Raw genomic sequence first — 23,932 nt, forward strand, 5'->3', positions numbered from 1 at the left:
TGCCTTCAGGGGAGCTCCCTTTCCTTGGATACTTGGGTGATAGTTCGCATACTTTCTGATTAGCCTTCTTTCTTTCTTACCCAGTTAAGCCATTTATTCTCTAGTATTTGGAACATGTTGTTGTACACACACCATTAGGAGAGGAGACCTTTGCTTTCTGAACTTTAGAGAGGCTTAGGCTTAGTCATTAAAGCCATATATTTTCTCTTTATCCTTTTATGTTTTATGGTGCTTTGGATTGTAAGTATCATTGAAGTGACGACTGGTGAAGAAGCAATGTTATGGGAACACCTGGGTGGCTCAGTGGGTTAAAGCCTCTGCCTCCTGCTCGGGTCATGGTCTCAGGATCCTATGATGGAGCCCCGAATTGGGCTCTCTGCTCAGCAGGGAGCCTGCTTCCCTCTCTCTCTGCCTGTCTCTCTGCCTACTTGAGATATGTCTGTCAAATAAATAAATAAATAATCTTAAAAAAAAAAAGTGGGGGGAAGCAATCTTATGGACCCAACTTTGTGTTTTTTGGAAGATGAATTTGAGTTTACTTCTTCATATATAAATAATATGCTTTTATACCATATAAGTATTACTGTATAATGACATAAAAACTTCTACTCTAAAAAGGGGGAGGGAAGAAAAGAACCAAACATTAGTTTAATATTAAACCAAAGAGCATGTCTATTTGAAATCTGTTATTTAAAATAGCCATCAAAGTATCTAGGAAACTATCCATATCAGTATCCAACATCGATATTAAATTCATGGTGTCTTTAGGATTTAACAGCTTTTCAGCTCACTTGGTAGGCTACAAATAACCAAGGAACTTAAAAGCATTTGAACATCTATAATCTCTTAATTATTCCACTTATGATTCTTAAAAACAGTTTAAATAAATTAAAGTTCAATTGTTTTGAAGAATTTTCAAGAAAATCCAAATGTATTTTGGGAACATCCAATATGCCTGATTGGCAAGGCAGAATCCGACTACAGTATGAGAATTATTTTTTTCCAGTGTTGCCAAACCCAGTAAATTAATGAGCTGGAAGGTAAATCCCTTCTGTTTTAAAATGCATTTTGGTTTAATTATCTTAAGAAAATAAATTCCCTAATGGTTACAAAGCATAATATTTAAGTGCAACAGATTTTTCCTATGTACTTACTTGAAAGCTCAAATTAGATGAGCTATATAATACCCAGTACAGCTATTAGACTACAGCTGATACTCTTTTAAGTGTACATGTTTGTAGCCTTTTGTGTTCTCAATGCTCTATTCCTGGACAAAGATATATAATAGAACTGGCCTTTTACCCTGTTGTTGATAAATCTGATGGATAAGTAACTGGGATAGAAGTTTGAAAACCTGAATCTTCTAGAAACTTTAGACCTGAGTATCATAATCCATAAGACACAGATCTGTTCTCCTTCAGTTTCCACAGAAATACTTTAAACACAAATCAAATAATGATGGCCAAGGGCTTTCAGTTTAGAAAATAAAGCATTTATTTAGTGTCAGCGGTAAGGACTTTAAAAATCAGTGATCTGAACAAAGGACTTTTTTAGACTATGGTTCATCATAGGACATTCTCACTGAAGCAGCACCTTATGACCATTATTTTTATAATTAATTTTGGAAGTGGAGTCCTCCCAATTTCAATGACCTTGCATTACAGTAGGAGGATTATGAAAGACTTAACACTGTTAAAAGAAACCATGTTCAGATTTTAAAATATGGTGCATCTGGAATGCTCTGCTGTTGTGAAATGCCAAAATTGTGCTTTTGATTTGAATGTTTCAAAACTTGCCTAGCAGTTCATACCTGCACCCACCAACATTAACCTGAAGAATGACAAAATTACCTTCTTAATGGATCCTTCTGGTTTTTACTAGAGCAGCATTTGTTTCAAATTTTTCCTTCATCATTCCTTCCCTTGTTTTCCACATAGTCTAGCAAGGCAGCCACCTTCTCCCTTTTTTCCTTTTAGCATCCCCATACACCACATCATTCCTTGGGGAGTAGAACACCCCATTATGCTTTCAGCATCACATCTCCTCCTACAACTCTTCCTTTTCCTCATTTAAGCAAGTCAGACTTACTAGCCCTGTATTGAAGATAAGAATTTTCTCCTCTTGGAGTATAATTCAGAATTTTTATAATTCATTTAATTTTTCACTATTGTATGTTTTCTCTCACAGAATATATAATGTGAAAAAAAATCAACTAGGGCAAGTTATGCCAGTCAGTGATTAAAAATGTCCATGTACTTTTTTACTGGCATCACTGTGATTGGCTTTCTCCTCCTGTGGGTAACAATCAAACTGCTGTTGTGGGGGTGCCTGGGTGGCTCAGTGGTTAAGCCTCTGCCCTTGTCTCGGGTCATGGACTCAGGGTCCTGGGATCGAGCCCCATAACCGGCTCTCTGCTCAGCGGGGAGCCTGCTTTCCCCTCTCTCTCTGCCTGCCTTTCTGCCTACTTGTGGTCTCTCTCTTTCAAATAAATAAAAAATCTTTTAAAAAATTAAAAAAAAAAAAAAAAAACTCCGGTTGTGGTTTATTTGGGATTTATGTGTCTGAGAAGTTTTCAGCTGAGTCTTAGCATCTTAGGGAAGTGGGTAGGCAAGAAGAAGGTGATAAATGCAAATAAGATCATGTCCCTTCTCTGCTCCAAGTCCCTAGAGGCTGTCCCCCAGCTTCATGGTGAAAGCCAGAGTCCTTACAGCCTTCAAGGCCCCACATAGTCAGTCCCTCCTTTATCTGTCCGGCCACATTTCCTACTATTCTCACCCCAAACTTTTCTCTAGCTCTTTCTCAGGGTGATGGAACCTACTTTCATTGCTCAAATATCACTACTCAGGCCAGCTCCAAATGCCATTCCCAGTTCCTTTATTGGCTCTGTTTTTCTCTTAGCCCTTAGGACCTTCTAACATGCTACATAGTTTACTGTTTTTTCTATTTGTTGTCTGTGCTGTCATTAGAGCGCAGGCTCCATGAGGACAGGAATGTTTCTTCTGTTCCCTGTAGAAACCTCTGTGCCTATCAAAGTACTTGGCAGGCAGTGGATGCTTCATGAATATTTGTGAATTAATGATAAATATGGCATGGGCATGCTTTGCCTTGTAGTTGTAATACCTGAGTTCCCGAGGAGAGAGAATTATCTTAGGAACTAAGGACTTTTTCTAACTATGATTCTGCCTTGGCAGTAGATGCTACCATACCTCCCACTCCTTTCTCTTTGCGATTCTTTCATGAAAAACATCAGTTGAACCTCTGTACTGTGTGAGGCATGACAGAGTTTCTGAGGAATATGCAGAATGGCTTACAATATTGAAAAACTCAGGCTAGCATGGAAGGCTGAAGTGACTGGGAAAGGCTTTGTAGAAGAGAGGATTTGAGGTAAGCCTCAGAGGTGGATGGCATTTGGATTAAGCTGTCTTCAGGTAACACAGTGAGGTGAGTTCCCGGTAAGCATGGCCACCACCACTGTGGGTCAGTAGGACCTACGCTGCTGCTATCTGTGGGATTTGGGGAGTGATCATGCTGATATGCAGGCTGTGTTAATATGTATAATTAATATGACTTAAACGAGAAAGGAATCAGATTTTCTTTTCCATCTTAACATCTGAGTCTGCTAACATTTTCATTATTTTTTTTTTTAGATTTTATTTATTTGACAGACAGAGATCCCAAGTAGGCAGAGCAGCAGGCAGAGAGGGAGGGGGAAGCAGGCTCCCTGCTGAGCAGAGAGCCCAATGTGGAGCTCCATCCCAGGACCGTGGGATCATGACCTGAGCCGAAGGCAGAGGCTTAACCCACTGAGCCACCCAAGAGCCCCCATTTTCATTATTTCTTTGAGAGACATAGTATTTTCACCTATAGACCTGCTTTACCCGTAAGGAAAAGAGACTTTCCCTAATCTTAAGTTCTGAAGACCATAAATATCAATATTCTTTAAGATACACTTATACTGACTAATTTCATACTCATTTTTTTTAATGAAAATGCAAATGTAGAGGAAAAAAACTATAATAGAGCTAGTTGAATCTCTTCTTTCTAGGAAAGAGCTTAAGGGCACTAAATCCCCAAACCCAAAGCATTGATTTGCTAGATAAAGGCTAGTGTTCTTTTATACATGAAGTGTGATCTGGGAGGAGTGGAGGGGGGTAGTTTCTCATCACAGCACTGTTGTCAGCTGTGAGTTGTTAACCTCAGGAAAGAATACCAGTTCTGGGGTCAGAGTGCCTGGATTTAGTGTTGGCCCCGTCACTCGGAGCAAGTTTCTTTTTGTTTCTCAGAGTTTTCATATTTAGAATGTGGAACAGCTTTGGGTCATTGTGAGGAGTAAGTGACTCCCTGTGCAGGAAGTGCTCATCGGCATGGTGGTGTGTTTGTCCGGAGCCCTCATCACAGTTCCTACACCACAGCGACTGCTCCGTCTCCTGAGGGCAGTGACCACATCTTGCCTTTCCCACCACAGAGAATAACTCAGGACATTAGAGATGAGTTCCTGAAGCCCAGAGCCTCACAGCTCTTCAGTATCCAAACTGGGCATTTCCCAAGGTCCAGTTCCTGCCCTAGTTCTTTCAGCGATGCTTTGACACTCTTGCTAAAGAGTGACCACCCTCTTGCCCCATTTCCTTGACAACACTCATAAGTTTCTTCCACGTGTTAGCATCTCTTGGTTCCAGACTGTGTACATTTCCTGGGTCTGCCATGACAAATTACCACAAACTGGGTGGCTTTGAAAACAACAGAAATTTATTGGCTAGATGCCCAAAACTCATGTCAGCAGGACCATGCTTCCTCTGACCTGTAGCGGAGAATCTCTATTTGCCCTTCCAGCTTCTGGTGGCTCTGGGCTTTCTTTGGCTTGTGGCTGTGTAACTTCTAATCTCAGCCCCTTTCAAAGGCTTCCTTCTTTCTGTGTGTGTATGTCCCTGTGTCCTTACGTGGTCCCATGGTCTCTGCTTTCTCTTCTTACAAAGACAGTAGTCATAATGGAGTAGGGTAGGCCCTCATTTTAATACCCTCATTTTAATGTGATTACATCTGTAAAAGCTCTGTTTCCAAATAAGGTCACATCACAGGTACTAGGGATTAGGACTTCAACCAGCCTTTTTTGGGGACACAGTTCAATGCCCATAACACTATCAGATCAAAGGACCTCAGTCCTTTTCCTCTCTTTCCTTAAATGCATTTACCAAGTGCCTGGCTGATATTCGACCACTATAATGACATCCCTAGGTATGAGGCTTCCTGTCATATAAAACTGATTAGTTAATAACTTTGTAAATATTTCTGTTAGATCAATTCAAATATTTTAGCTCTATTTTGGATTGAAAATAGTTAAGAAATAAATGCTCAGGCAATTGGGAGAAAATCCAACTATCAGTGCTGCACATAGTTAGGCAAAGAAATAGAGCCACATGATGTTTTGGTAAAGGTAGAGCCAAAGCCTTGGTGAAATCATAGAATCTTGAAGAACTGTACAGCCAAGCATATCTTGTTACGGAATTGCTCACTGGCTTTTACAAGGGGAAGAGTTTGAGGTATTCCTGGTGTATGTGGTAAATCCTGGCAGTCCTGTCCATTTTCTGAGCACCTACCTTGTGGAGGTTTCTGTGCAAAGTTCTGGCATATCCCTACCTCAGCTCTCACATCAGAGAGCAGAGCACTCAGAAATATTTGTTGAAATATTTGTCTCATGTCTGCCTCCCAGATGGAGTAATGTCCCAGCTTTACAGAGGTAGAATCTGAATTTCCAGCAAGGTTAACATGCTGTCCCCTAGACCTCATAGGTAGAAAGTAGGGGCCGATCCACCTTGATTTCCAGACGATCAGCTGCTCCTCCATGTAGAGTCCCTCCAAATGGTTAGCTTCATGTTTCAGCAACACAGAGAGTAGCTTTTCATTGCCCTTGCAAATTCCACATCAAAAGCCTCTCAACCTCATTCAAGAGGGATTGGAAGTAAACAGTAAGTCTACTGAGGATCAGGAAAAGTCTTTGTTTCAATGTGTTGCCTGCCTGTCCATTTGGAAGAGTCATCGGAGCAGTTTTGAGTATTGTCATTTTGCCTCTTGCTCATGAGGTAGGGTGGCCCTTTCTTGTCCCCTCTGAAGTTAGGTGTGGTCATATGGCTTGTTTGGTCCAAAGAAATGGGACTCAAGTAACCAGGGGTTATTTCTGGGAGAAGTTTCGGGAGTTCACGTGAGAGGCCACATTCCCACTGTGTTGCCATGTGATCAGTTAGCACAGGTACTTCCCTCTTTCCAGTCCCCTAGGGTCTCTGGTGAGCAGAGCCCCTGCTAGTTCTTCTTACACCAGGAGAATGTGTAGCAAAGATTCTTCTAGTTTCTTAAGTCATGGAGTTTTTGGAACTGTTTGTAACTGCTGCATATTCTAGCTCATTGTGACCGATCCAATAAATGTAAAAGCAAAACATGGAAATTGGAAATTCATCAAGAATTTCCAGCAGAGAAAATTATTTTGAAAATAACTCTTTGAGCTATCTTACTCTAACATATTAATATGAAAAGCCTAACGAATAGCCAAATGCATGAAGGTTTGGAGACCCAAGGCCGGCTAAAGTCAGAAGATGGTTAGATCACCATCCAGTGGTATGACATTGTTTTGTTTTGTTTTGTTTCTATATTTAAAGCTTTGGTCTACCAAAGAATGTTCACTCACTATTCTTGTGCTGAAGAAAACCGTTTGACATGAAAGGGAAGAGGAGGGAATTTGTGGTTGGAAAACCAGAGGACCCAGTGAACAGGGATACCTTTATCCAAGCAGGACTGTGAGAACAATAGCTCAGTTTTACTCCAGATTTCTATTGCAAGAGGAGTTATGTGTTAAAGATAGATCTTATGTTATATTTAGTATCTCGTTTCTAGCCTGTAGCCGCTGGCATAACTGGCTTTAAATTATGCTTTGCCTTGCAGGGTAGTGTTGGAAAAGTCTTTGTCTGTTCGTGAGGGCTCGCACCTACTTACTTCTCACTCTCCAGACAATAAACTCCATTTAATGAATAAAGCCGTGTTTCTAGAAGCTGAGAGCTGTTGCAACTTGACAAGAGGAGATTCTCCTAGAGTTTTCCTAGTTGGAATAAGATAAGAGACGATGGAATTTGATGACTTGACTGGGTTTCAGAAATTTGATAAGAACAAAAAAGTGGTCATCCGTCATAAATGTATGCTGTCTAGTTTCACCTTAGACCCAGCATCTTGTTTCGTGGACATACTACTATTTAAACATTTCTGTGCTCAAGCCTCATGGTAGCAAAAAGAGGCACTGTCTTTTAAACTAAGGCTCAAAAGGTGATGGTAGAAGTTCTGATAACTGGCAGATTTTTCATAGTTTTATGGATAATTTTGCAACACACTCTGGTCTTCTTTTTTTTTTTAAGATTTTATTTATTTATTTGACAGACAGAGATCACAAGTAAGCAGAGAGGCAGGCAGAGAGAGGGGAGGAAGCAGGCTCCCCGCTGAGAAGAGAGCCCGACTTGGGTCTCAATCCCAGGACCCTGGGATCATGACCTGAGCTGAAGGAAGAGGCTTTAACCCACTGAGCCACCTAGGTGCCCCACAATATTCTGGTCTTTTAAGATTTAACATATATCAAGTCATTTTAGCTATTTTTAATATTGCTAACAACATCAGAACTAACATCACTTTTAGAGATGATCCAGCCCATATAATACAGATGATCTGTATTTTCTAGCAAGGAATAACCTCACATGATAAGTGCCTCCAATATGTAAAAAGATTTTCAATATTATAAAACGGTGTAACTTGGGGCGCCTGGGTGGCTCAGTGGGTTAAAGCCTCTGCCTTCGGCTCAGGTCATGATCCCAAGGTCCTGGGATCGAGCCCCGAGTTGGGCTCTCTGCTCAGCAGGGAGCCTGCTTCCCTTCCTCTCTCTCTGCCTCTCTGCCTGCTTGTGATCTCTGTCTGTCAAATAAATAAATAGAGCGGTGTGACTTGAAATTTATACTTCTTGTAGGGACAGTTAGTGAAGGATGAAGACTAATTTGAACAACAGAAGGACTTAGTTTACAAGGACCTTGGTTTGAGGGGCCTGGCTGGCTCCGTCAGTAGAGTGAGTAACTCTTGATCTAGGGCTTGTGAGTTTGATCCCCACATTAGGTGTACAGATTACTTAAAAATAAAATATTTGAAAAAATTAATGAATAAATAAAAGGGGCTTTCACTTTGTATTTTGTTTTGTTTGTCAAGTATTTGAAAACAATTAATTATGAGTAGCTACAAGTGGTAACAGTTTTTCTTGTTCTTGTGTGTATGTGTGGCTGGCTGCATTTCAATCAATTCTGTACATTCCTTCAATGCTCATCACAATGAGTGTACTTTTAATACTATCATCTGTTTTAACCATCCCAACCCATCTCCCCTCTGGCAACTACCATTTTGTTTTCTATTAAATATAGAATATATAGTCTGTTTTTTTGTTGTCTTTTGTTTCTTTGTTCATTTGTTTTGTTTCATAAATTCCACATACAGGGGTGCCTGGGTGGCTCCGTTGGTTAAGCATCTGCCTTTGGTTCTGATCATGACCCTGGGGTCCTGGAATCAAGCCCCACGTCAGCCTTCTTGCTCAGTGGGAGACTGCTTCTCCCCAGCCTGCCGCTCCCCCTGCTTGTGCTTGCCCTCTCCCTCTCTCTGTGTCAAATAAGTACATCTTTTTAAAAAAATACCACATACAAGTGAAATCATATAGTATTTGTCTTTCTCTAATTTATTTCAGTTAACATTATACTCTATAGCTCTCTCCATGTTGTTGTGAATGGCAAGATTTCAGATTTTTATGACGAATATTCCATTATACATTTATACACACACATCATTTCATTATCCATTCACTGCTTGACGGACACTTGGTTGCTTCCATAATTTGTCTGTTGTAAATAAACCTGCAGTAAGCATAAGGGTGCATTTATCTTTTCAAATTAATGTTTTTATTTTCTTTGAGTAAAGACTCAGTAGTAGAATTACTAGCTCATATGGTAATTCTATTTTTAGTTTTTTGAGGAACCTCCATACTGTTTTCTACAGTGGCTGCACCAGTTTGTATTCCCACTAACAGTGTGTGAGGGTTCCTTTTTCTGCACGTCCTCGCTAACACTGTTTCTTGAGTTTTGATTTTAGCCATTCTGACAGGTATAAATATCTCATTGTAGTTTTGATTTGCATTTTCTTGATGGAGAGTGATGTTAACACCTTTTCATGTGTTTGTCTGTCTATGTCTTCTTTTGAAAAATGTCAGTGCATTTCCTCTGCCCAATTTTAATTGGATTATTTGGTTTTTATTGAATTGTATAAGTTCTTTATATATTTTGGATAACGACTTATCAGTTACATCATTTACAAACATCTTCCATTCAGTAGGTTGCCTTTTTGTTTTGTTGATAGTTTCCTTCACTGTGCAAAAGCTTTTTATTTTGGTGTACTCTCAAAAGTAATTGGATTTTTTCCCCCTTGCCAGAGGAGACATATCTAGAAAAATGTTTTTATAGCCAATGTCAACGAAATTTTTTTCTAGGAATTTTATGATTTCAGGTCTCACATTTAGGTCTTTAATCCATTTTGAGTTTGTTTTTGTATATGGTCTAAGAAAGTGGTCCAATTGCATTCTTTTGCACATACCTGTCCAGTTTTCCCAGCACCATTTGTTAAAGAGACTGTCTTTTTCCCATTGTACTTGCCTCCTTTGTCAAAGATTAATTGACTCTAAAAGTATGGGTTTGTTTCTGCACTGTCTATCCTGTTACATTGATCTATATGTCTGCTTTTGTGTCAGTACCATTCTGTTTTAATTACTACAGCTTTGTCATAGATCTTGAAATCTGGGATTATGATGCTTCCAGTTTTGTTCTTCTTTTTCAAGATTGCTTTGGCTTTTGGGGGTCTTTTGTAGTTCCATGCAAATTTTAGGATTATTTGTTCTATGAAAAATGCTATTGGTATTTTGAAAGAGAATGAACTAAATCTGTGGATTGCTTTGAGTAGTATAGACATTTTAAACAATATTAGTTCTTCTAATTCATGAACATGGAATCTTCCCCTTTGTTTTTGTCATCTTCAGTCTCTTATCAAGTGTTTTATTTTCAGAGTATAGGTCTTTCATGAATTTGATTAAGGTTATTGCTAGGTATTATATTCTTTTTTGGTGCAACTGTAAATGGAATTGTTCTCTTAATTTCTCCCTCTGCTACTTCCTCATTAGTGTATAGATATGTTGTAAAGATTTCTGTGTATTAATCTTGTATCTTGTGATTTTACTTAATTCACTGATCAGTTCCAGTAGTTTTTTGGTGTAATATTTAAGGCTTTCTGTATATAGTACCATGTTTTCTGCAAACAGGGGAAGTTTTGCTTCTTTACCATTTTGGATGCTTTTTACTTCTTTTTCTTGTCTGATTGCTGTGGCAAGGACTTCCAGTACTATGTTGAATAAAAGTGGACATTCTTGTCTTGTTCCTGATCTTAGAGGAAAAGCTGTCAGTTTTTCACTACTGAGTATGATGTTAGCTGCGGGTTTTTCATATATGGCCTATATTACATTGAGGTATGCTCCTTTTGAAGTGGTAACAGTTTCTGTTGGTTTGTGAGACAAGGTTCACCCTGGATCCTTAGGAGACTATAGTTTATAGGACCACAGAAAAATTAACTTGCAGCACCCAAGTTAATGAAATGTAAGACGAGTATTTTTTTCATCCCAATTTTAAGGTAATTAAAAATCAAATCAATACTTACAGAATCCCAAAACTTTTCACAGAACACTGAAAACTACTGATCATGCTTTATATAATACTCTCTCTATAGAAGGAGAGTATAATTCTGTTACATTTAAATTCTTTAGAGAAATTGTAAATATTGGAGAAATGGGAAAGTATTTCTCACTGGAAAGGGTTAGATTATTATGAGTAAATCCTCATTAAAAAATAAACTGTGTTCTGGAAATTTCAGAATTAAAAAAAAAAATCTATTTTACACAAGAGTGGTTGACAGACGAGCCCACAAATTAGCCCCTAAGTAACTGAAGTAAAAGTAATTAGCTATCGTGATTACATCATGCATTTTTTAAAGTTAGTTTAGCATTCTGAAAGATTCTCATGACTATTTTCTGAGGTTTTTACAAATCTGATTTGCAGTTCTGGATTGGAAACTCTGTTCACTCCCACTGTGGGATAGCAAAGAAGAGTAAGGATTTTTTTTCCCCCTGGTTGGAGAATTTTTATCCTTTCATTAAAGCGACTGTTCACCTCCTCTCTATGGAGGAATCATAGATCCTAGTGTTATAAAGGCACTGTGAAGATGCCCTACTTTAGTTCTGTGCCATTACGTGCATGGTTTTGTCAAGCTGTGCAAAGAGGAAACTTCCAAAACCAAACACATTTCATACTCCTTCAGAAAGCTGGATATTTAAAGGTACCCTGTGGTGAGTGAACCCCTTTTGCAAGGCAAATGCTTCCCTAAGGTGCTGTCTGGGTAATAGAAAATCTCCTGGGGCTTTAAAAAGCCATTAATACTTTTCTTGCTGCACTTGCCCTCACTGATCCAAGTAATTAGCACAATGGTTCCTCCTTGAAGGGAGTCCCTAGTCTCTAAGCAGCCAGTGGCCCCAGCCCCTCTGTGAAGCAAATCACCATGCTCCTGGTTACCTTCCACCCTCTGGTGCCAGGCATTTCTCTGTAGACTGGCAGCTGTCTTGACTGCCACCTAGCCTTTTACTAAATTCCACTCAATGATTATAGCCTGTTTGGCATCAAAGTTAAGTTGAGAACTAAAAATAAAATGAGGGCATCGTTACCCATGGTTTCTCATGTCACTTCCAGCTGATGAGTCTTGGAAAGAAGCATAGCATGAGAATTGCTTGTATTTTTTGATGAGGAGTTATATAATCAATTGCTGTATATCAAAAATAATAGTAATTAAGCCCCTGGGTTTAAATTCTGAGGTCCATTGCTTATCTACATAACATTACTGAGCAAATAATTTAATTACTTTAAACTGATTCAGAGGGCTGTTGTGAAGTGAAGGAAGTCCTATTAAAACCCATGAACAGGGTATATAATCAGTGTAATCAATGTTTTAGTAATTTGGGGGGTTTTTTAAAAGATTTTATTTATTTGTGTATGTATGTATGTATGTATGTTAGAGAGCATACAAGGCGGGGGAGGAGCAGAGAGAAAGGAAGAGAAAGAATCTCAAGCAGACTTCATACTGAGTGTGGACGTGCGGGGCTCAGTCTCATTACCTGAGATCATGACCTGAACTGAAATCAAGAGCTGGGTGCTTATTAGCTATCAGGGAGATTCAAATCAAAATCACATTGAGATACTACCTTATACCAGTTAGAATGGCCAAAATTAACAGGACAGTAAAAACAAGTGTTGAAGAGGATGTGGAGAAAGGGAAACCCTCCTTACACTGTTGATGGAAATGCAAGTTGGTGGAACCACTTTGTAAAACAGTGTGGAGATTCCTTAAGAAATTAAAAATAGAGCTACCCTACGACTCTGCAGTTGCACTACTGGGTATTTACCCCAAAGATACTGATGTAGTGAAAAGAAGGACCATCTGTACCCCAATGTTTATAGCAGCAATGGCCACAATCACCAAACTGTGGAAAGAGCCAAGATGCCCTTCAGCAGACAAAAGGATAAAGAAGATATGGTCCATATATGCAATGGAGTATTATGCTTCCATCAGAAAGGATGGATACCCAACTTTTGTATCAACATGGACAGGACTGGAGGAGATTATGCTGAGTGAAATAAGTCAAGCAGAGAGAGTCAGTTATACGGTTTCACTTACTTGAGGAGCATAAGGAGTAACACATGGAGGACATTAAGACAAGGAAAGGAAAAGCGAATTGGGGGAAATTGGAGTAGGAGACAACCCATGCGAGACTGTGGACTCTGAGAAACAAACTGAGGGTTTTAGAGGGGTGGGGGTTGGGGGATGGCTGAGCCTGGTGGTGTGTATTATGGAGTGCACGTATTGCATGGAGCATTGGGTGTGGTGCATAAACAATCTTGGAACACTGAAAAACTAAAATTAAATTAAAAGAAAAAAAAGAGCTGAATGCTTAACTGACTGAGCCCCAGGCTCCACTCTTAGTTGTTTTTATCATCATTTTCATTATTAATAGTGTTTCTTTGGCATCTTATACTTAGGGCAGATATTACTAGAAAAGGTAAAGAAAGAGGAGTAAACAAATCATTTTTTAATGCTCTTTCTCCCCTCCGTGGCCACTCTGTAGAATGTGACAAACTGAGGCGGGATGGCTACCGAAGTTCTCAGTACTACTCCCAGGGACCCACCTTTGCAGCCAATGCCAGCCCACTCTGTGATGATTATCAGGATGAAGATGAAGAAACAGATCAAAAGGTAAGCCTTCCCAGTTCAACGTGGGATCCTGAATTGGGTCTCAGAACAGGAAAAGGACCTAAGTTGAAAAACTGGTGAAATCAGAATAAAATCTGATTTCAGTTAACAATACTATCCCAAATTAATTTTCTAATTTTGACGAAGGTGCCATGATTATGTAACACATCCACAATACGAGAAGCTAGTTAAAGGGTTCACAAGGGGTTCTCAGTGCTATCATTGCAACTTTTTTGCAACTCTAAAATTAGTCTACAATTTGTTTGAAAAGATAAGGTCAGGATTTAAGAATCTCATTAAAAGATCACAATCAGTATATTTGAATATTCTCTTTTGGATAGAAAAAAAATGAAAAGTCTTATTTTTGTTGTTTAGGTTTTTCATATGACTTAAGAACCCAGTCAAATTAAAAAAAAAAAAAAAAAAAACTCGAAGTACAACAGGCAAATGCCGCTGTTTCACAAGTGGTCGGTGTTTTTCAGAAAGATTGAATAGAGGGAGCCCTTTAATATTACGGCACCCATCAGTTCACTGTAGAGATGCTGTTTCATATGCGTGGTCCTTTTTCTCATGCCATCTCTTATGGTAAGTGCAGACTACTTAAGACAAATATATTTTCTCAGTAATAGAAGCCTATGAAAGAATAAAAATGTAGGGCAATTTTGACTTAAATGTTTGTGGGTTTTTTTTTCCCTTTTCTTCTCTTTTCTTTTCTTTTTTTTTCACTTTATTTAGTACTGTGGACTTAGAATTTGGACATGTTTTGGTTTAGAAACCACTTTTAATTAATCTAAGAAATATCAGCAGAATTAGGTCAATATATAAATGTGTTCCTGTTTAGGGAACATTATTCAAAGTTTATTGTGTTTCCACAAATAAATAACATCAGAAAAAAGGGTGGATAACAGATAACTAAAAATGGGAGAGTACTACCATAATGTTTTAGTCTTCTGGTGGTGATGGGACCCCAGGTGGTTTTTTTTGTTTGCTTGTTGAGAATGTTTTTTTCCTGTTCCTTTAAAAATATTTTCGCACATTAGTTTTGTTCTTTGGGACTTAAAATACACAAAGAAGTTCTCTTACTCTGATAGGAAAAGCAGCTACTTCAAAATTGATCTGGTTTTTAATTTTAGAACTTTTTATTTTTCTCTCACTGACATGAGTAAGAAAAATAGAAATTAGAAGATGAATTAGTCAGGATTTTTTTCTGTTCTTTTAAATTTTTTTTCCAGGCTTATTCAAATTATAATTGACAGAATAATTATATGTATTTAAAGTGTGATGATATGATATATATATATATATATATTTTTTTTTTTTTTAAGATTTTATTTATTTATTCGAGAGTGTGTGAGCAAGAGAGCACAAGTGGCAGGGGCAGGGCAGAGGGAGAGGGAGAAGCATGCTTCCCCTGAGCCTGGGATCCTGACCTGGGCCAAAGGCAGATGCTTAACTGACTGAGCCACCCAGGTGCCCCTGATGTCAGGGGCATACGTATGTGTTTAACATGCCTGTCACCTCACATAGTTTCTTTTGCATATGGTGAAAATCCTTAAATTTTACTCTCTTCTTGGATCTTAAGTACACAACACAGTAGTATTAACTGTAGTCACTGTGCTGTACATTAGATTCCCAGAGCTTATTCAACTTATAACTAAAGGCTTGTACCCTTTTGACTGGCATCTCCCCAAATTCCCCACCTGTGAGATTTGTCTTTCTTTATTCAGATACACTTCAGCCTTTTACTGATGCTAAAAGGAAGAAAATTGAGTTTAGAGTGGAACCCAGTTATTAGGCAGAGCGGTTTGGGTGCAGTCTGATTATGTAAGTATCTAGGAGCGTAGAGTCCCTTGGTAGCAAATTGACATTATGGAGACGACATCCAAAGGCCTTTGGGAAAGTGGAATTGGAGTTTCTAAATTCTCACACAGCTGGTTACTTAGGATGATGCTCACATCTGAGGGAAGTCTTGTCTGTGGATGAGTTTCTATTCCTGTGTGCATTGCAATGGGCCCCTTTGAGCAGCTGTCTCCCAAATGTGTGGAGAAAGTAAAAAATCCTTATCTCTGAGAACACAAGGCACCTGTCACACTACACGTGATTCAGCAGATAATGATAATATGGGAAAGAATATATACATAAATGTCATCCTTTAGATGATAGGACATGACATATGACATATCCTATTAAGTGTAAGAAGGACCATAGCGTGACTTGGTAGCCCTAGGATCCACTAGAGCGGAAACCAGAGTTTGGCTGTGGAACCTTAGAACTCTTCTTAGGGCCAAATGCTGCTTCTGTAAAATGGAGGCATGGGAACAGCAGAGGAGCCTTCGCTGGTGTGTGTGCGGGAAGGTGAACTGTTTCGGGGGCTCCCTAAAAACCCCCTCTGGGTTATAGGCTCCATCACAGTGTCTGGACTCTCGGCCTTCCTATGCTTGGACCCTCATAAAAGTGCATAGTTGCTTTTAAACCTTACCTTCCTTTACTGCTAAATGCCTTTGGGTTTAAGTGTTTTTGACATCCTTAGAATATACTGATAGTGATATTTAAAGAGAGCTTTTTTTTTCTTAAATATATAGAACTAAGTAGAAGTATGTTCAGAATTTTTTAAATTATCAGGCCTGAATGTCTTCTCAATGTAAGAAATTTTTTGAGAATAAAATAAATACCAAGTTATATAATATATTAATCATGAATGATTATATATTAATTAAACATCCACTAACAAACTATTCCATCATGTTAACAAACTGACTTCCTTAAAAAAAAAAAAATTGCTTCCTTCCTTCCCTTCTGCCCTCCATCCCGTTCTCAGTTAGACTATATCATTCAGTGTTGCATTAACTTCTGTAACTTCTTGGTTCCACGGAACATCCAAAAAGCCACTTGCCTCTCACTGTTGCACATCCAATTTGATGGTCTTGGAGCACATTCTCCACTTTTTGTTTATTCATAGGTATTGGATTAATTACAGTGTTCTGTGCCAGACCATTTGCTTTTTTTTTTTTTTAATTAACTATATATAAGTCAACAAGATCCAGTATTGCTTTCAGTCACAAAAGTCCTAAAATTGGTGTGGAAATTAACCTTTGTAGGTCATTGTGCTTTTTCTGCCACTTCTATGGGTCCTTCCCTCCCCCACCTCCCTGTCCCCCGCAAATAGTGCTGAAGTAGCTGCCATTGAAGAAGGTTTGATTGATGTGTACCCCACACAGTGCCTAGTGCATGATGGGCTATGTTGCTGGCTCATTCATTCAACAGTTATTTCTAGAACAGTCACTACTAAGTACATACCCTGAATCAGGAGTCCTTATTAAAAATCTGTGTCCCTCCGCTCACTGCTCACCAAATCACAATGATGCACGGAAGTCTCTACGTGGCTCAGCCATCATTGGTAGTCACTGGGACATATTCCTTTATCCCTCCTCAGTGTGTTCCTAAACCTAACTACTTTAAGCACAGACTTACAATTCATTTTCAAGTTAACTATTACTCAGGTCCTGTGTGCCAGGGACTCTTGTAGATGCTGGAGACATAACAATGAAGCAAGCAGAAGAAATCCTTGCCCTTAGGAGTGGTTGATCTGACAGTGAGACACGAGTAAGTTAGCAGTGATGCTGTATTAGAACTCTGGAGGAAAATAAAGCAGAATGAGACAGAGGGGAGGTTGCTGTTGCAAATGAAAAGGGCAAGCCTTCCTGAGCAAAGAGGTGATTGGGATGAAAAGAGTGATCCAGGCAGAAATCTCAGAGAGCATTCCGTGGAGTAGAGCAGCTGATGCAATAAATGTTTCTTAAGAATATATGACATATACCAGATATTGCAAAAGGCAATGATTAGTAAGGTATCTGTACTTGGCCTCAAGGAAGTTACAGCTCTCTGGTAGGGAATAGCCTGAATAAAAAGGTTTTTACATATTACCTACTGCAGGAAGTGTTTGTCATATAGTAGCAGGTGAAAGAGAAATTTTTCTGGCTTGGCAGTGGGAAGTGGGGAAGGGTTGGGGAGAGGGTAAGGATATGCAAGGGGAAGAGTCATAGGGCGGTTGCAGTGGGCAAAACATACCGAGGACTAGACCAAAAGAGTGGCTGTGTCAGTGGCAAGAAAGGGAGATTCTAAGAGGTGAAATTGAGAGAGGGTGGTATCCTGGGAGTTTGGAGACTCATTTCACGTTTTAGCTTTGCCACTTGTTGGCTTCCTTCGGAAGTATCACTTGGGCCTTCCAGGCATTCGTTTCCATATCTAGAAAGTGGGGAGTGAAATAAGATCACTCTCTTGAGATCTTTTTAAAAAGCTTCTCTCATTCATTCATTGACTCAACGAATACTTACGCAGCATCTCCAACAAAGCAAGCAACCTTGTAGGTTCTGCCGACCCCTCAGGTGAAAAAGACAAAGTCCCTGTCATCAAAGGGAGAATAGCAGTAAGCGAATAGAGCACAGAGTGGTGATACATGTTAAGAAGAAAAATACAACAGTAGTAAAGAGAGTTTTAGAGTGACAGGGCTGCTATTTTTAGATTGAGTGTCCAAGAAGGGCTGTCTGAGGGTGTCATTAGAGTAGACCTCAGAATGAAGTGTAGGAACACCGCATGTGACTGTCTTTGGGAAGAAGAGATAGTAAGTGCAAAGGCCTGGAGACAGTAATATGGTTTTCCTGTGGGGGAAATAGACAGATACCACCAGAGTGGCTGGATTGGGCACGGTGAGGACTTTGGATTTGTTGTTCCTAGGTGAGATGGGGAGGTCCTGGAGGAACTGAGGTGGAAAGTAGCATGATCTGATTTGCTATTTAATAGAACAGCTACTATATGGCAATAAGACTGTGGAGAGTTGAAGATGGAATTAGAGAGACAAGTCATTAGGCCATTGCAGTAATCCTGCCAAAGATAGAGATGATGTGGGCTGGGCCCAGGGTGACAGTGGTAGTATTTTATTTTATTTTATTTTTTAAGATTTTATTTATTCATTTGAGAGAGAGAAAAAAAATGGGAAAAGGGAGGGAGCCCAACATAGGACTTGATCTCAGGACGTTGAGATCATGACCTGAGCTGAAGGCAGATGCTTAACCATCTGAGCCACCCAGGTAACCCTGATTCTAGCTTTATTTTATTTTATTTTGGATCCTATAGAATTTCCTGAAATTACAAGAAAAAGAAGAGTCAGGGATAATTTCCTTTACTGTCTTTCCAGCTTGATCCCTCTAGAGTATCGTTTCTTCCTTCCTCCCTCCCTCCCTTCCTTCCTTCCTTGAATCCCATTTCAAAAATTATATGACCCTTGAGAAATTCTCTTCCACCGACCCTACCCTCTTCATGTCATCAGTCATCTTCCTCTGCTTAGATTTCATGGCCCACACTTAACATTCTCTTCTTTGCATACACTTTCACCTCTCCTGGCCCCTCTCCCCTTCTGCCAGTTTCCTACAGAAATCCCTCCTTCCCCCAGTTTCGTGCTGCTCTACCCCTGCTCTGTACTAAAGCCTGGTTAGCTGAACAAGACTAGAGGAAAACACCAGCATCTATAAGCTAGCTGTACTGGAAATTCCTGACCTCGAACCTAACGTGGCAGCAGTCCTACCATACCAGCTCATCATTCATTCTTCCACTCTACCAAATTATATTTCACACCTTCTTCTCAAATCTCCAAACACCATGTTACTGTCTTTGGTATTTACTACACTGGGTGGGGGGTGGGGTGAGGGCAGGGGGTGGGGGGGGCGCACAGTCCAAAGTATATCCTTTCACAACCAGACCTATTGAACTGCTTGCATCTGGTCCACCATCTACTCGCCCTTTCCTGCCACTGTAATGGGTGAATAGTCCTTGCTGCTTTCTACGCTGTTGTATCCCAAGTGCCTACCTAGATTTGGGTTTGGCATGTAGTGAAGACTCAGTCGTTTTTCAGTGGAATGATTAAGACCAACTTCTCAAGGACTTCATAACTGCAGTTTACCCCTCTCCCTTTTACCTAATCAGTTTTCTCTCTCTGTTGCATCATAACCATCATTATTTGAACATGCTATGTTTTCTTTCATCTTGATGGAACCCTCCTTTGACCTTTCATCCCCCTCCAAATTCTGCCATGTTTTCCAGTTCTTTTAAAGAACTTCTCCAAGGAACTGTCTAGACTTGCTATCAATACTGCCTGTCTCCTTTGAACCCCCTCCGAATAAGCTTTTATCCCCACCACGCTACTGAAATTACTCCTGTTAAGTCTAATCATCACGTCTACCTTGCCAGATCTAATAGTGAGTTCTCAGCCTTCCTCTGATTCAACCTCTCAGTGGCCTTTGACATAGTTTACTATTCTTTTGTTCTTAAAATACTTTCTGTGCTTGGCTTTCAGAAGACCACACACTCTGGTTTGCCTCATCGCTCGTGATCCATTGCTTCTCAGTCATTTATTGGATGCTCTTCCATGTGTCTGAACCGTGGTGTAATTCTGCTCCTCTGAAACCCGCTCACTCCTTGGGTGATTTCATTGAGTCCCATGACCTTAAGTTCCATGCACTGAAGTTTCCTAAATTTCTATTGCTAGTCCAGACTCCTATATTTTTCTGCTTACTATACATTCCCACCTAAATGTCTTATGGGCATCTCAGATTTCCCAAATCCTAGCATGTGATTCTCCCAACCCTACTTGCTCCTCTCATAGTTTTCCCCAGCTCGGTAAGCCATAACTCCATTCCCCTAGATGCTTAAGTGAAAAATATTGAGAACTTTCCTGATTTTTTTTTTATTCTCCCACTGTAAGTAAATTCTATAGAATTACCAATGATTGAACCACTACTAAGACCTCACATCTGACGTTATGTAATGATTAAGTCGAGGGCATGTTTCTGAGACTGGGTGGTAGGGGTATGTTGGAAGTGAGGTGGTAAACGACCAAGGCAGGGAAAAGATGGATTAGCTCTCTAATTGTCTTGAGTTCACCAAGAGTGTTTACTGGGATAGTGGTGGAGAGAGACTGAGTTGGGATCACAGGATGGCCATGCTAAGTGAAGGAGTTAGCTTTTATTGCAGAGTTCTTAGGAAGTCACCAACATATTTTTGAAGCAGAGCACTTTGGGATTATGTATTTATAACAAAAGTTATATATACCATCTTTTGTTAGAGGAAACTGATTTTCAAATTTACATAATGTATCCAGTCTAACTGTAGAACTTCTAGAAAGGGAGTATTTTAACAGACTGATTTCTATTTTTAAAAATAGAGAAATTTTATCAAAAATTCAGATGGGATTGACCGGAAAAAAAAGATAAGTATGTTAGGTAATGGATGGATTTACTAATCTTCTTGTGGCAATCATTTTGCAGTCTATACATATATCAAATTATCACATTTTATACCTTAAACTTACACAATGTTCTATGTTGATTGTATATTGATAAAGCTGGGTAGAAAAATGAGGTCCATTAAAAAAAAAAAAGAAAAGGACCAAATTGTGAAAAGCACCAAGCTTGGATGGTTTCGTAGAGAAGGTTCTATTAAAGCTTTTAAAGAGTAAGTAAATCCAATGCTTGAAAAAGAATATGGTGTGTGTGGGGTATTTATTTGTTTGTTTGTTTGTTTGTTTTTAGTGAATTAGCTTAACCTTGAGGCCAAACCTGACAAAGACTACACAAAGCAGAAAATCAGCTGGCCAGTCTCACTCACAAATATTGTCATTGGAAGTCATAAGTGGAATGTTAAGAAACATAATCTAACAGCTCATTACAAGACAAATAACTAAAAAATCAACCTGGATTTATCCCATTAATAATGCAAGGATCTTCAGTATTGGTTAGTCTAATCACATGGCAATCATATTGAAGAGAAAAATCAGGTCAAAACCATAAATACTGACAAGGTATTTGATACAATGCAATAGCCATTCTTGATTTAAAAAAAAAAAAAACCTATAATATAGGACCAAGTAGATACTCATAAGTTAAAATGTATCTGCATTGTCACCAAATCCAACATGATTTTTAATGAGCCATTCTTGTTAGAGTGAGGCATAAGACAGCACATTCACTATCACTATTATTGGGGAAAACTAGCCAGAACGATTAGAAAAGGTATAGAAGAAGAAGCTCAAAAATAGGAAAGCCTGAGATGATATTATCATTCTTTGTACACGGTAAGTCTGTATACTTGGTGAATCCAGGAAAATAAAAATTTGAAACTGCAATCAATAGTAGAATTCAGTGACAGAGTAAGGTATGAAATTGATGTATAGAAATCAATAATTTTCATATCTACAAAAGAAAGTAATAAGATGTAGGAAAAATCTTAAGTTGTGCTAGCAGACCAAGTAGGGATAAATTAATAAAAATGTAAGATTTTTGTGCAAAAAATTTTAAATACTGTAGAAGAACACAAGATTTGAATAAATGAAAAGACTTATGCCCTTAGAGGACTCAGTATCAAAAAACTCATTTCTGTCCAAGTTAATTTATAAAATTAACACAATACCAATAAGAAGTTGACTAGTTTAGTTTTGGTTTGGTTTAGAGTCAATTTGGGGGATGGGAAGAGGAGGGAGAGAAGAGAGAACCAGAGAGGCTGAATCTTAAGGGTCAAAGCTAGGAAAGCTGTAAGGTCCAGGAGCACTAAGAAAGGAGAACTGGCCTCACCGAGTATTTAAGAGTCAGGAATGACTCAGTGTGGAACCTGGGTATACAGACCAGTGGGACAGAATGTTAAATATAGAATATAAAGTTCAACAGGAAACCTAAATCTTTTTTTTTTTTAAGATTTTATTTATTTATTTGATAGAGATAAGTAGGAAGAGAGGCAGGCAGAGAGAGAGGAGGAAGCAGGCTCCCTGCTGAGCAGAGAGCTCTATGCAGGGCTTGATCCCAGGACCCTGGGACCATGACCTGAGCTGAAAGCAGAGGCTTTAACCCACTGAGCCACCCAGGCACCCCAGGAGACCTAAATCTTTATAGTATATGACCAAGTTGGCATTTAAAATCCCATGGGAGTCCAGTAACTATAAAAGGGGCTCCCAGCCAGAAGTTTATGGTTTCCGTGTTAAGAACAAGACCCTTAAGTTCAGTTCGTGTTCTTAAAAGTCACTCTGACAGTTGGGGTTATTTTAGATACAGACTATGTAGACGTCAATGTGAGGGAAAATTCAGGGAAATACTTTGGTTTGTATTTTCCTCGGTAAACCGTTTGGTGAGAACAGTGGACTACATAGACTTTAACAAATGCTTTAGGCTGCAAATACTCTGACATTGAAAGAAGCATATAGAGTGAAAAGCATCTAATTTGCATTCAACCATATGAAGCATTTATTACATGCCCAGGATGGTAGCACTCTTCTAAAATGAGTATTACTAATAAGGTAAAGGCTAAATACCTAAATTAGAACAGAAAACCTAGGGGACATGTGTTCTGGGTGTTTATTCTAGAGAATTATTTATTCTACAGTGTATCCTAATGCAAAACATTAAGTAAGACTCCGGTTCTTGGTGTAAGGAATGGTGTTTTGCTAACGATACCCATATGTATCTTTCAAAGTGTAACAAGAAAAATAATTAAAATATTTCCAGTGATAGAGGTTATATATAAACCTGCTGATTGAAAAATGCTGTCTGCAAAGGGTTTTAGAAATCTCACAAAATACCTTTTTTTTTTTCAACTGTGAAATCAGAGAGTAGTCATTGCTTTAGTACTGTTGAAGTCTTGAAGGTTTTTGTGTGTTCAGTTTTCAGTGTGTACCAAGTACTACCGAACAGGTTTTTCAGGTATTTGAAGGAAGTTCAGTTAGAGATGCCAAAACATTTCCTGTGAGTTGATAGGGCATTTCTTCAACTGCCATTGTTGGAGGTTGTATTTGATGATAGGCTCACTGCATCAGGGAAACATTCATAGAGGCCCCATTGTCTCAACAGAAAGGATGTCAGTCATGGGTTACTCAATCTCTTGTGTAAAATTAACCCCCAAACACATAAATTAGACTGGGATTATAGCAATAAAAGGTTGGCTTTAATAGTATTGATAGAACCCCAGAGTTTCCATTTCCTGTTATTCTTTGAACTGGCATCTCAGGTTCTGTTTTAGTCTTCATTGATGAGGCATAGTTAAATCAAAGAAAGACTTTGAAGAAGACAATAAGACAGGAGCCTTGCTCTGTAAGTGCACAGGTGGGAATCTTACATCACATGATGCTTGAGAACACTGATTTGGGGTGGCTTTTCCACCTGTTGAAGCCAAGTAGTCTTACATAAATTGCTTCTCTCCATGAGCTTCAGTTTCCACACTATAAAGAGTTATAAGCCCTGTGTTGTGGTTTGCTCAGGACAGGACTGGTTTACAGCTGCTAGCGTGTATAATTATTCAGAGCACCCCCTTTCACTTTCCAAGGAATTCTGGCTTTGATAGTAAATTACATGGCTACCTTATCTACCTTGGAGAGGGATGCGGTGAGGTTGAAATGAATTAAGGTTTATGGAATTCTTAGCTGGTGCCTGGCACACAGAATATGCTCAAGTAATGATTAGTACAGTATCCTTAAACTGCTTGATTTTTCAACCAGACT

General features: G+C 39.1%; 1 protein-coding gene across 5 annotated transcripts in view; it reads left to right on the forward strand.

The window, feature by feature from the left end:
* The window catches only part of NHSL1 (NHS like 1), a 230,029-nt gene that overhangs the window by 177,546 nt on the left and 28,551 nt on the right, over positions 1–23,932 (forward strand). For all 5 annotated transcript variants that reach the window (XM_013064192.2, XM_004740301.3, XM_004740302.3 and 2 more), the window contains exon 3: positions 13,274–13,401. Coding sequence is in view for 4 of the 5 variants with exons in the window: in XM_004740301.3 (XP_004740358.1) it covers positions 13,274–13,401 (128 nt within the window). In the remaining variant the exon portion in view is untranslated. The remainder of the gene's footprint in view (positions 1–13,273; positions 13,402–23,932) is intronic.

This window comes from Mustela putorius, unplaced genomic scaffold, assembly GCF_011764305.1.
Source record: "Mustela putorius furo isolate JIRA1106 unplaced genomic scaffold, ASM1176430v1.1 tig00003863_pilon_pilon_pilon, whole genome shotgun sequence".
Classification (NCBI taxonomy): domain Eukaryota; kingdom Metazoa; phylum Chordata; class Mammalia; order Carnivora; family Mustelidae; genus Mustela; species Mustela putorius.